Source organism: Pleurodeles waltl, chromosome 11 (genome assembly GCF_031143425.1).
Source record: "Pleurodeles waltl isolate 20211129_DDA chromosome 11, aPleWal1.hap1.20221129, whole genome shotgun sequence".
Lineage (NCBI taxonomy): Eukaryota > Metazoa > Chordata > Amphibia > Caudata > Salamandridae > Pleurodeles > Pleurodeles waltl.
The window spans coordinates 93,697,609-93,711,890 of record NC_090450.1 but is presented as its reverse complement, the minus strand read 5'-3'; the positions used below and the strand labels follow the sequence as shown (position 1 = coordinate 93,711,890).

The 14,282-nt window shown below is 41.8% G+C and overlaps 1 protein-coding gene across 1 annotated transcript in view; it reads left to right on the top strand.

Annotated features, from left to right (window-relative positions):
- Nucleotides 1-14,282, top strand: part of SEC62 (SEC62 homolog, preprotein translocation factor) — a 221,727-nt gene that overhangs the window by 146,019 nt on the left and 61,426 nt on the right. The window contains exons 6-7 of the mRNA XM_069213191.1: nt 1,226-1,286; nt 9,852-9,971. Coding sequence (XP_069069292.1) covers nt 1,226-1,286; nt 9,852-9,971 — 181 coding nt within the window. The remainder of the gene's footprint in view (nt 1-1,225; nt 1,287-9,851; nt 9,972-14,282) is intronic.

Here is a 14,282-nt window from a genome sequence, read left to right as displayed (position 1 = left end):
TAAGCGATACCATCGAAATGGGCAGGATCAGGGGCCAACCAAACTTTCTGAATGTTGTGTTGGTGATGAGGAGGAGGGTCAAATGCCTTTTCCTGACAATGATGAATCCTTATCGGGTCCTGACAGATCCTCCAGGGAGGCCCAGGATGTGCCTCGGGCAATTCCGAACCGTGACCATGATTCTGATGCTAGTGGAATGAACTCAGATGTTTCCCCTACTGATTCTACAACAGATGCAGCACTTCGAAAAGGCATGGGCCGATATGACCTATGTCCCCGGCCTTCTGCCTCTGTAAAGCTCAAGGACTATGTATGTTCATAACGGTGGGTTTTTGATAGAACTCATACAGGTCAAGTGGTAATAAGAGTGTTTTGTTTCCATTGTTGGAGAAGTGATACCAGCGTATGTGTTCGATAACTAGTTCTGTTTTGCGTTTGTTTATTTTATTTTGAGTTAAGGAGGAATGTTATGTTTAAACCATGTGAGCGGTGCTGACAGTGGTGTTTCTGTGTCAGCTCCAGCACGAGGGTGAAAGGCATACCCCCTTGGACCTGGGTTGGTGTGGTTGAGTCCTGACGTCAGGAGCCGAGAGAATAAAGTTGCCTGCGCGTTGGCGCCAAGTCAGTTGTTAACCGGACAAAGTGTGTGGTGTGTTTATTATTTCAAACCCCCAAAGTTGAACAATTCTGCTGTCCGTTATTTCCTCGTATATAACACCGCCCTCCTCCCATACCCACTGTTTTTCCCACCCCCCCTGTTACTTTTCTAACGTGTATACCGTGTTAGAATGATTACTTGAAAATTCTTCCCATGCACAGCATTACCAGGGCATGTATCACTTGCAGCACATCATGATTCATGCGTGCAGTAACACACATTTGTGTGCATCAGCAGCCATTTTGAAATGGGGTTTTGTTAACTACGAGACCCACTGAAAGATTGCCACGCATCCATGTGCATGCATCTTGATTCTTACATTCATCATTTATTATTTATTGGCAAAAAAGAATATCAAAGCAAATAGCTCAGCCTTTTATAGCATAGTCCTGTTGGCCTTAACAATGCTTGTTTTGCTCTTGTTGGTGACATTTCGTATCATTTGCGATAGAAAAGATATAAGCATTACAGAATTCACCTAAATGTTACTTTGTTTGATGGTAAGTTTTTGAACTCCCCCCACCCCCCAAGTTGTTGATTGAATTTTATGTTTTTAAATGATTTCAGGTATATGTATGGATTTATGACCCAGTCCATTTCAAGACATTTGCGATGGGACTTATACTTGGTAAGTGGTAGCAATATGAACATCTTAAAGACTTAAATAGAAGGGTAATCCTATATGTGTTACTAGCACCATTACCCTAGTGATGCTTACCTCATTAATAATTTAAAAAAGCTAATTGTAGGGGCACCTTTAATTTATCCTAATAATAAACATTTTTGCAATATGAGTCAACTCCAAAAAAAGATTCCTCATAAATGTGTACGATTTTTCTTAAATGACTTTGGGCGTTGATATACAAAGATTACATGTCAAAATTTAGTTGAAATTTTACACTGCCTTTTTGGAAATACAATCTGATTTTGCGAACCAGCCTATTTACTTATAGGTCCGTATACAAGGTACCAAATTACAGGGGGGTGGACAACGACCAACCTAATTCATCTACATTGGCAGGTCACAGATTGTGACACCCAGTAATTGACTGCAATCTAAGGGATGTTGACCTGCAAGAGACAGCAAATAACCAACACTATGATTCTTTTTTTCAAAACTGAAAACATTTCATTTTAATTCAGGCCCTTGGACCAGTGCCACACCAATTCACAAAGGGGAACAGGTTCAAAGCAGACACCTTCCACTTTGCAAATCGATTACCACGCCAGCCTTGGAAGCGGTAGCTGGTCCATTGTTTGCAACCAGAATTAGTTGAACACCATTGATAATTCAAGATCTGAATCATTTTTTGGAAGAGATGCCTAAAACACTCATTTGAAACAGTGATTCTCAAACTTTTACTAAACCCATTTAGCAATCTGGAAAAACATTTCTGAATTGCCCAATGGGTTTAGTACTTTAGAAAAGGCGTTTTACTGATTGTAAACAGGATCATTTAGCAAATTGGAAAATTTACGATCTTTAAAAGCTTTGTACATCAGGCTTTTTATTCTTGTTGTAATTGAGGATTATCAGTCCATTGCTTACTCTTTATCAAAGAACCGTTACATATCCACTTCCCCTATGCCCATGCTAACATTTTTCAACAGTTGTTGCTTTTTTCCAATTTGTTAAAGGCAAATAAATAGTGAAAAAGTACTTTTTTTCTAATTCAAGCACAAAACATGGAATAGACCAGACCTAATACAAATTCACAAAACACCATTTAACTGTTTAATTATAAACGGTTTCTGATAAGGGTTCATAAGAGGTAGTGTGGATTTGAGTTGGTTTTAAATCTACAAGCATTATTTCCATTTATCAATTTTACTCAAAATTGTACATTTTTCTATGAATTTCATATATTGAATATACAGTATTAAAAAGTACATATTGTTGATTAATTAGAATTCTACATTGTTGTAGGATTTTGAATTTAAAGGACTGTATAAAATCGTGAGACCATAAATTCATCAGCTTGAACAAGAGTGAAATATCTACACAAGATTTAAAGGAAGTACCAAACAAAAAATTCCCAAATCCTTGAGGATATAAAAAAAAAGGTTTAACTTGAATTTGTCTTCCTAGAGGTAGTGGGGCCATATCAGGGGTTAGGTATATTCCAGCAAATGCTCAGACTGAACAGGTTCTTGGGCTTTCATCCATCAGCATTCGACTTCTCTCAAACTGGCCATGATTTATTCTTCTGATAAGCACCAAATAGAGTGAAATTGCTTTGAATAAAAATGTTAGCAGATAAATTGCCACATGAATAAGTACAATGACAGTTGGACTTTTCCTAGTCAGGTTATGGATGTAATTGCTGTGTTGGAAGAAGTGAACTGAAAAAAAGTACCTACATGGCCCATAATTCAGTGGAAAACTAGAAAGCGGCACAGTCTAATAAACCTTAGCAACACACCCAACATTAGTAATGCTGTTTTTTGGATTGCCCCCACACTACTTTTATGTCAAAGATCTTTCCTACTCTTAGCTTGTCATTTAATGGTGGGGTGAGAAACAGCTTCTCTAGTTACTAATTCATGTGTTGCCACACTTGTGTCACCACCCCTACTCTGTGCATGTGCACACTCTTGGCAGTTACCATTTTTCCCACTGAACGTTGTGAGGGAGAGGGGCAACCTGTCTTTCTTGTTCCCCAATTCTTTTTCATCTGGGGAGCTTAGCGGCAAGACACCGGTTTTAGGCCATGCTTGCATTACAGCAACTGTTTGCAGCGAGCTGACCCCCCCCCCCCCCCCTTAACTTCTGTGCCTCTTGCTTTTGGAACAGCCACCTGATGCATTCCTGCAATATTTTTTGCTGAAGTCAAATTTAAGTCTTGGGAACCTGCTAGCTTGACTGCAGAGAACAGGTTTACTGCTTGCTCAGGAGACACTGGATTTTGTTATTAAGAAGAGTCTGGAAGTGAATACAGGGTTTCATCCAGCAGACATGGTTCAAAATACCCTTTCAGTAAGCTCTAGGCAAGTGATGAAAGTACCACCAGGGAAGCCGAAAGTGACTACTCGCAATACTTTTTTTTCCCCTCTCACTACCTGACAGTCTTATTGAGCTCAATCCCATTGCTATGATCCCAGGAATAGGAGTTCTGGGGTTGTGTTGGGAGGCACAGCGCTTAAACACCTAATCCCAAGAAGACCCCATTTTCCATACCAGATGGATTGTATCAATTTAAGGTTATGAACCTAGGATGAAGAATGCTCCTGCCACTTTCCAGAATCATATTTTTTTTTTAGGTTTAGAAGAGTTCTTTGTGGCCCACCTGGACAATATTTTAGTCCTTAGCAGTTCGTGAGTGGGCCACCTGAAACATCTAGAACAGGTGTTTGGCAGGATCCAGGGAGCAAAACTGACCATCTAGGCTAACAAGTGTCAGGTGGTTCAGTGTTTGTAAATCTCCCTTGGGCATCAGGTGGGCAACGAGAAGATCAACCAACTGGATGCCACGATCCAGTCTGTGTGGAAGTAGGAGCTACTTACCACCCAGGTCCAAATAAGAGACTTTTTAGGACTAATGTACAACATTTGGAACTCTGCGGCCAGCTATGGATCAATATTTTGCTTAGCTGGCAGCCTTGACTTCCAGGAAACAGCCCAAAAAGATGATATGGGCTGAGAAGTGCCAGGAAGCTTGATAGCTTTGAAGGGCCTGAAGAGAACACTGGGCATTGTTCTTGTACTGAACCTACAGACATCCCTTCCTTGTACCGACTTGTGCCTCAGGTGAATGACTTGGAAAAGTGTTGGTTCAGCTTGATGACTAGGGTAGAGAGCATCTAGTGGCCTTTCTCAGATGCAGACTAATGCCTATACAGCAGAACCGATATCCATTGAGAAAAATGCTTTGCAATAGTGTGGGCTTGTAGAAGGTTCCAGCAGTATCTGTTTGGTACCATGTTTGTGGGCTAGATAGCTTACATGGTGGACTTCAGAGTGAAGCCCAGCATTCTGAGATGGTCTGTCTCACAACAAGGCCTTGAACAAAGCTGGAATGAATTGTGGCAGTGCAGGTGGAATTTCCTCACTGGTTTTGCTGATCCAATAACTAGACATCTCCAGTACTGGAGTAAGGAGTTGCACAGTCAGACCTGGGTGTCTATTGGGATAGGAATGTCACCAGGATCGCATGTGTGCGTGTTCCACCACCCTGCATGCTCAACTCCAGTTAAATCTAGGTATCCTTAAGTATATTTTGGTCATGGCATCAGGCACATCTAGTGTGTGCACAATGGTATAGGCTATCATTGGTTGTGAGAGGTCCTTGACCTTTCCTATGACATCTGTGGGCACTCTTGACCTTTCCTGTGACATCTATGGGCATACCAAGCATGCCCTCACTGTGAATAGTAGATTAATTTTCCTGTCCTGGATGTAGCAAGGCAGTGAATCTTGCTTTTAGAGGAAATATTACTTTGATCTGATTCTTTTACCTGTGTAACTGGGAGTAGAGGCCTACTGGTAGGCCTGTGTAAGGCTCCACTATTATGTGTATGCCCACGACCTTGCACAGATCCTATATGTGTCACACGTGTGTAAATCTCTACTGTGTGTAACATTCTTGCTCATAGATTGCATCTATGTGTGAGCCTGAGTAATGGAGGCCAGTGGAGTCCATTTTGGATGCTTCTGACCTGGTCCAGCATAAAAAGAAGGGTGAGGACTGTGCTCCAAAGCAATGCAAGTGTATTGTCTGAGCTCTTATAGCTGGAAGGAGGAGATTCAGACACTGAAGTGATGAGGAAGGGGACTGAGTTACCTTTAGGAATTCCATGGGGTCTTTTGTTGGCAAGAAGCTGCTTATTAGGCTTCCTTAGCACTGGATGGTGGGGGTAAAAAGGGTAAAACTGCAGAATTTTGTGAGAAGTGAAAGTATCTAGGTGCATAAATAAATGCTTTGTCGAGAGAGCAGCCTCTGAAAGACCCTTAAGTTAAGATCCACTCTAAACAGGTTTTGGGGTTTGAGGGGGTGGATCCACATCCTCTGTCTAGAAGTTGTGTATAAACGTAGTAACCAAACCATCCCACTGTGCTTGATTTCCAAATCCTTTGTGAACAAAGGAGTGCTTCATAGAGTACCCAAAGAACTCCGTGCCCAGGGCTGGTGTCTGCCTGACAGCTAGATTCCCCAGAGGTGAAGGAATATCACCTGAAGTCTGCACTTTCTACTGGATTAGTTGTTTATCTGCCATAAAGCACCTAAAAGCTTGTCTGCCTACTAAGAGATGGAACAAAGAGTGCCTTGCTCTGCAGGATGTGAGAGGCTCAGCACGTCCCCTGCGGTTGTGGGACAGCCAGTAAGAGCTGCCTGCACAAGAGCGAACTAGGGAGGACCCATGTGTCCTCTGGGCCTCCACTAGTCTCTCATCTCAGATCCTGCCAGGTACCACAAAACTGTGCTCATAATTGGTCCAGTCAATGCTGAACTGCGCTATTGCTGCAACTGCATGTTGGCCAAATGCCTGTACTAGGGCTGCAGCATCATGTTGGCTGTGGACCCAGATAAGGGCGTCACCTGCCACTGCTGCGCTAGAAAATGCTTTGACATTGACCAACCTCAGCTTGGCCCAGACGGTATTGGTACTCTGCCCATGTGGGGACTCATCAGTACAGCATCTAACGATCACTTTAGCTGTGCCCTTGTCTGCAATAGTGCTGCGGCTAAATAGAAAAAGGCTGGGTAGGTGCACTGAAGGAGGCGGCCTGCAACAGGTATTCCCCACACTCCAGTAGACTTTTCAGTTTCATCATGCAGGACTGCTACTGATAACAGGCACTCTAACGGTGCCATCTACCTTGGAAAACGGTTAAGACTAAAAAAATAAAATAAAAAAAAAGCCTGACCGCATTTGACTGTGAGGGAATGCTGCATCGGAGCATGATTCATTCTAACTCTGAGCTCTTACAAAGGTAGAGGGCTGCGGAGTCCACTGGAAGAAAATAGCAGAGGGAGCATGGTGGATGCAGATCCTACCTACAATCATTGTCAGAGACACAGGCTTATCTGATCACTTTATTTTTTTTTTTTTTCCTGAAATGAGGAGCACTGGGCTACATATTGAGATTGTGTGTGTGGGTTGGTTGTTGAATTTGATCACCCCAACTCTGCCACCATGAGAAGAGTGACTGCTCTCCCTCGCTACCCTGAGAGTTAAGTGCAGAAGGGGTTGCATTGGCCCAATTTGCAGAGCCATAGTACAACGGGCCCTGGGGCATTAGTGTCAAAGGACATCAACCCCCAAGGTTGAGGCCTAGTAGTCCCTGCCTGCGCTGTGGCCTCTCGAACATGGTCTGACACCATCACTTTTCCCACTTTTTCTTACTCATAATACATTTGTGTAATGGAGAGTGTGATTGGAGGGAATTACCATGTTTTGATGAACAAAATACTAAAACAAGCTTTGGCATAGCCAGTAGGTTTAACTTTTTGGACCTTATAAATGTTAAGCCAAGCAGGACTTTATCTTGGGAGCTGTGTCGCCAGGGCTTAAAGAGCAATACAATTAATGCACACTGGGTGTGAAAGAAAGAGTGAATAATGTCCCTATTGTTTTTATATTTTGGGAAAAAGCCGGACTACGTTTTATCCTGTTCAATGTAGGTAAGCCCAGAGGTACACCTAACGCTCGAAAGGGCGGATTTGGTGCAGAAAGATCACGCATGTGCATAGCACCTAGCTAGTTGCTGTAACTAGGGTTTGAGCAGGCACAGGATCTTACTGGAAATAAAAAGAGGACCAACAGAGTGTCAATTGCACCACTAAATTATATTCATGTAAGAACCTCAATTTGAAAAAGCTTTAGAATAAAGTGTGGCATCAAGAAAAAAATAGAACAAGCCTCATGCAGCGAAAATGGTCGTGACCAAGAGAGCAGTATGATTAGTTAACTTGCATGGAGTATCCTTAAAAACATCTAATTGGAATACATGAACCAAATTTGCATTTTTTTTGGACGAACATATATCAAACATATAAATTTATGTTATATATTAAGGAGTAATGTTTGACAACACAAATAGCAATAAAACCAAACATTATTACAACCATAAAGTCATCAAGCCAAAGCACCGGCACCGTAAAATTTTAAACTTAAAAACTGAAGAGGAGGATTAAAGCTGTAGAAGATGCTGTCCAGAATAGAATGTAATGGATAGTCTTGTAGACTACAGGCAGCGGAATGGAAGACTGCTGTGAACAAAATATCAGAAGATAAGAAAATTAATACTAGATTTAATTGAGTGAACGCACTTGAAACAAATGAAGGCTGGTTAAGAGTAAGTGATTCCACGGACTGGTGTTATGTACTAAATGGTAATTGGCTTGACTATTCCTTCCAGGCCTATTGTTAACACTGAATCTAGACTTATATCGAGATTTATCACATGCTATCCCTTTTCCAGGTACCCAGAAGGTACAGAGTAAATTAAATGCAAGCAATTGGATGCAGGTTCTATCAGCACAGTGTTCTCGATGTATGTAGTTTGGTACGTGTTAAATTAATCTGTCGCCGTGAATTACGAGCTGGTCCTAGCTGCTAAATAAATAATGTGCAGTGATTTTACCACGTCATTCCCCATTTTAACCACCTGAAATCCAAATCTGCAGGTAATACCACATCTTTAGTTAGCTTGGCCATTACCCATGGATCTCACATTAGATGAAAGCCAGGAAGCCGAACATGAGGCCACAGACATTTACATGTGTGTCCCCAGACATGCTGCAAATGAGGAACCTCGGTGCTTTTGTGTTCTCTGCCATTAGTTACTGCAGTTTGGTACGTGTTTGGTAAATAATCTGTTACCCTGAATTACGAGCTGGCCCTGGCTGCCAAATAAATGAAGACCTAAAAATCTGGCGAACATTATGTTAGTGTCTTGTATGACCAGATAGTTAGGTCAAGGGAGGTCTGGCTTGCAGCAATCGATTCCTTAGGTTGTATAAAGTTAGTAAAACGTTATTTTTATACTTCCCACTTAGTCGTGAATTGGGTATGTCAGTGCACCATTAGCAGTGATTCTGTCACAATTTAGGGATCTTTGCTAACATTCCATAATTGTGCAGACTGCACACTAGGCAAACCAAAACATATTTGATATTTCTATACTCTAGATCAGTGGTTCCCAACCTGTGGTCCGGGGACCCCTGGGGGTCCGCGAAGCCTTCTCAGGGGGTCCGCGAGAGCCTAGAAAATTAACAAATATGAACAAATATTGACAAATGAGGTCCCCAGCTTCCAGTAATGACACAGGCGGGGGTCCCTGGATTCCGATGATGATTCAGTGGCGGTCCCTGGGTTCCATCAATGTTAAAGTGGGGGTCCACAGAAGTCAAAAGGTTGGGAACCACTGCTCTAGATTTTCAGTGTAACATTTCTTTCAGCACAGTATTTGCTTTGTTATAATTTAGGGATTTATGTTTGTCCATTTGAGAGATACAGCAAAATACTATATACATTTGTTAAAAAATGAAGGTATTTTGATATTTTCCATTATATCTTCAGTTTTAATGGGATATTGATGCAAATGTTGAACGTTGCATTGCCCTAGATTTATTGAAACTGCCCCATATATAGTTTCTGTAGAAAACCAAAAGAGGTACTTGAACACCACAAGCTGCACCGCATAGCTGCACAAAACACCCCGGCAAGGAAAGGTTTAACCTTATCGTTTTGACAGAACAACATGCTATCTGCCTGAACAAATGTAGATCATTTTGGTTCTCGGTTAGCTTGCAAAAAAATTAAGTACGTGGATGCCAACTCTTTCAGGCCGATGTCTTCCCTTAAAATAGTTCTTATGAGGAGATGAAATGCATAGCACTATTTAGGGACTGCTAGTTCAACATCCTGCTGGGCTAAGTGGGCTCAATGTTCCCTACAGACTACAGGTCACACTATCGAATCCTGGCAGGGTTTTTCCAGCCCTTCACCAATCTCACTACAATACATTGAGCCCCATTAAATTGGGTAATAGGAATGTCTATGATTTACATCCCAATTACGATGCAAAACCCCAGTAGAAAGTGCATTGTCCAAAACATTTTTAGTCTATTTTTTTAAGTTCTGCATTTAGTTGAGAAAACAGGATGTTACTTAAAGAGGAGTAAACATGAAGGGAATATGTCGTGCACATTTTTACCCCATACTAATATTTCCTGGGTCTGTATTTTAGTGATTGCTGTAATAGCTGCAACGCTCTTCCCACTCTGGCCTCCGGAAATGCGAGTCGGTGTTTACTACCTTAGTGTTGGTGCTGGATGTTTTGTGGCCAGTATTCTCCTCCTCGCTGTTGGTAAGCATTTGTTCTTTTCAACATTATGTTTACTAAGCTAGACGGCAGTGCTTGTAGCATTAACTGGTTAATTTGCGCTGCTTACTGTGAATACATTATTCGCTTTTTATTGGGGTGTAGAGCTGTTTCAGGTTGTAGCTGATATGATGGTACAAGAAAATCCAATTCCATGTTAATGTATTAATCTAATACTATAAATGCGTCATTCCAGTTCAAGCGTATCCACTTAACTATGTCTTATTTCACCTTCATCCAGTGAGTGGACAGGCTTTAAGCTCTGTCTACGATTCTTGATCTGCATGTCAGTAGAGGCAGTTGTCGCCTTATGGCATCTTTATTTACTGCTCTACTGACGTGTCCCATGCCCTGTTCTGACTGCTTTAGTAGCCCTGTGCTTCTGGTGCTGTGAAGTGCTCACGTCTTCCAAGGACGATGACTGTGAACAAGAAACTCCACAATTGTAATGCCAATATCTGGTCAATGTTAGGAATACACGCAGGAGGAGTGCACACCTATGTGTACCTGGTTGATGTAGTGTATGACTAGTTTGTTTGGTAGTGTCTCCGAACTAAGTTTAACAGAATGAGATGCTTTAATTTATGAGAAAATATGTTCCTGCACCAGATACTGAGCAGATTCAGGAACGATTCACTTGCAAAGGAGCATGCCAGATTTTCTTATTCAGAATGCACTGCTAATGTAAAATTAATGTGAATGTAAAACTGGTGATTAAAAAAAACTCTTTCCTTTCATTTATGAGGTGAAAGCAGCAAAATGAGCTGCCAGTGATCCGAGTTATGCCCTCATGATTTCTCATATTTTTCTTTAAACTGCAGGCCGCACTTGTCGATGTTTGTATTGTGTGGGGAAGGATGGTACAAAATTGCAACCGTTTCAGTTCAGTATTCTTGTGAAATGGTTTTCATAACCACGGCTCGGTCTTGTTCCTCTTGACTGTTATATTTGTATTGGGAGAAATGGGGACAAAGAGACCTTTAGTACATTTGCAGTTGACAGTAAATGTTGGCTAAGACGTGAGGGAACACTATCTGTTTAGCCATCGTACAACATTTGCAGTAAGAGACAAAAAAGCTTGTTTGATCCAAGTAGGAACCTCCTTACATTCGCCAGGGTCTCTAGGTTTCAAAAACGTTTTCCTTTTGGTAGATTTTTCTGTGTGTTTGAAAATCCCAGGGCCGTAGTATATAGGCACCCCTCTAGCTAGATTTCTGTGGAAAGAGGCTCAGACAATATACACCACTAATTGGCCGGTTCCTTTTCTGTATGGTTGACTAATCCACATGTTGGGTACCGTTTTTAACAGGTGGCATGCAGGTATGCATGATGGTAGGACGTGACATTGAAAGCCTGTTCAGCAGTTATGTAAACATAAGGAAATTGTGCTTTTAAACAATATTTGATGGTTAGAAGGCCTTATGGGAAAGGAAACTTGTCAAGTGATGCATGTCTCATCATCTTAGATTCTCCTCGGTACTTAATCTTTGGATACTTGTGAAGTTGATATGTTTCCTTCGTCTGAGCCAAACACTGCAGCCATAACATATAACACATTTCTCAAAAAGGAAGCAACTCCAAAAAGCAGTTGGCGTAGCCACATTTTCAGCTGCTTCTGCAGAGGGTGATATAACCATCCAATATTTGGGATACTGCTTTTGTGAGGAGAAATGTAGGAATACAGGTTGATAGGCCTTGAAAAATCAAACATTTGTTACAAAACCTGTAGGTCGAGTAACTTGAATAATAGACTCTACCTAACTGTAATGTACTTAACCCATAAACTGGTCTCAAATTGTGGGATCCTAGGCAAATATTTTATTTTACAGTCACCTTTTTCTTCATTCTCACATATGAATGCACCTTTGAATATGTGAGTTCAGCATTTCTGCAATCCAAAAAAACGTATGTTTGATAAAGTAGACTAAACGTTCTTCATGTATAATAAGAATCTAGCCCACATATAGTGCACATGATCCATGACTTGGCTTTTTGCTTACTAATAGCATTGCTATCAGTGCAGAAGTGTTTCTCGGTTTATGTTTAAGAACTCACTCTTAATAAATATATTATTAAAACATGATGTGGTAGCACACTGTCATTTACAGACTGCAATTGTCGAAGAAGTGTCCAAATCCCTTCCCACTAACTTGCAGCTTTACTGATAAAACTATATAGTGTATTCACAATAATCTGTAAAAATTGGGTTTCAGAAAATATATTTATCATTTGCACATCACTGGGTTAATTGTTCTGATTTGTTTTCATCCCATTAAAATATTTCTTTGATCACCCAGAAGTCCAAAATTGGCTTTCACAACTACCGATGTATATTTTGAAATGTTTGTACAGTTGACTTAGTTATTTAAATGATGTGTGTTAGGAAAAACCTGACACCCTGCAGCCTTTCATTTGACACTTTTTAAAACCGTTCAGACAGTTCACCTTACAAAATCCTGGAACTCTGCAGAAAGGAACAAGCATTGGGCAAAGCCAATAGGTCTCGCAATGCAAGAGCTATTGGCTTTGCCAATATGTTTTAGCCATGTTGTACACCAGCGTGGCTGCTGTTCAGCAAGGCTAAAAGTTAGTGCCATTCCACTTTCCTACACTATTCCACTCTATGCCACTAGACTCTACAACAATGTACTCCACCCTACTCTACAACACTCTCCTCTACTCAATACCCTCTGCACCACACCATTCTGCTCTACAGCACTTCACAACACTCTATGCTACTCCAGTCTGACTCACTACTCCACTCTACGCCGTTCCTCTCTGACATTCTACTCCCTCGCGCCACTCTACAACACTCTACACTAGTGTTTCCTAATCTTTTGACTCCTGACAACACATGATACATGTTCTTGCAGCAGGCATATTAATCATCTGCGCTACCTTAGATGAGTCAAAACTGCCACTATACAAACCTCCCATTTCGCTCCAGCATGTACATTAATCGCCAGAGTTATCTTGACATTACTTTTGCCCTAAAACTGGTGGATATACAAGGAATGTGCAGTGCTTTTAAAACTGCAGCACAAATGAAGTAACAAATATAAAAACACTCATGTGTTTCTGTTGAGAGGCCCCAGCTGGAGAAGTGCCTTCCTGTCGGCCAGACCTTGAGATGCCTGCAGACCCCCTGGGAATGTGTTGCACACCAGTGGGGGTCCACGTACCACAGTTTGAGGAACCGCTGGCATAGAGCGTTGGAGTGGCATGGTGTGTTGAGTGGCAGAGTAGAGTGGAGTAGTGTGTGGTAGACTAGAGTGGAGTACTTTGGCATGGAATGGCATAGAGGGAGTTGCATAGAGTGCCACATAGTTGAGTAGAATGTTGGGGAGTGGCATAGAGCTCAGTATAGTTTAATAGAGTGGAGCATTATAGAGTGGAATGAAGTGGCGTTACATACAGTGCTACAGAGTAGAATTGCATAGAGTGCATTGGGTGAAGGGGTGTAGAGTCCACTGGCATAGAGTGCAGTTACATATAGTGGTAGAGTAGAGTGCAGTGGAGGAGAGTAGATTGTTTCAGGGTAGAATTAAGTGTTGTAGAGGGGAGTGGTGCAATGTAGAGTGTAGTGGTACAGGTAGAATGCAGAGGTGTAGAGTAGAATGGCTTAGAGTGCAGTGGCATAGAGAAGAGCAGTATAGAGTTCAGGGGTGTGGAGTGCAGTGTTGCAGGATAGATTAGAGTGGCATAGAGTTGAGTGATGTAGAGTGGAGTACAATGCAGTGGAGTGGCATAGAGTTGAGCAGTGTATAGTAGAATGCAGTGCCATAGAGTGGCATTGAGTTCAGTGGCAGAGTATGCAGTCTAGCAGAGCAGAGTATCATAGAGTGCATTGGCATAGAGTAGAGTGATGCAGAGTACAGCATAGTGGTGTAGAGTGCAGAAGAGTACATTGATGCAGAACAGAATGCTGCGGCGCAGGGTGGAGTGTCATAGAATGCAGTGGTGTAGATTGGAGTGGCATAAAATGCATTGGTTTAGAGTGCAGTGGTGTAGAGTGGTGCTGAGTAAAGTGACAGTGCAATGGTGTAGAGTAGCGTAGAGTGTATTGGTGTAGCGTGCAGTGGTGTAGAACGGTGCAGTTTAAAGTGGCATACAGTGCAGTGGTGCAGATTAGATTGGCGTTGAGTGCAATGGCATAGATTGTATTGGCTTTGAACAAAGTGGTGTAGAGTGCATTGGCATAGAGTGAAGTGGTGAAGGGTAGACTGCAGTGGCATGGAGTCACATAAATTTTCATGGCGAAGAGTGGAATAGAATGTCAGTAGATTTTCTAAGAAT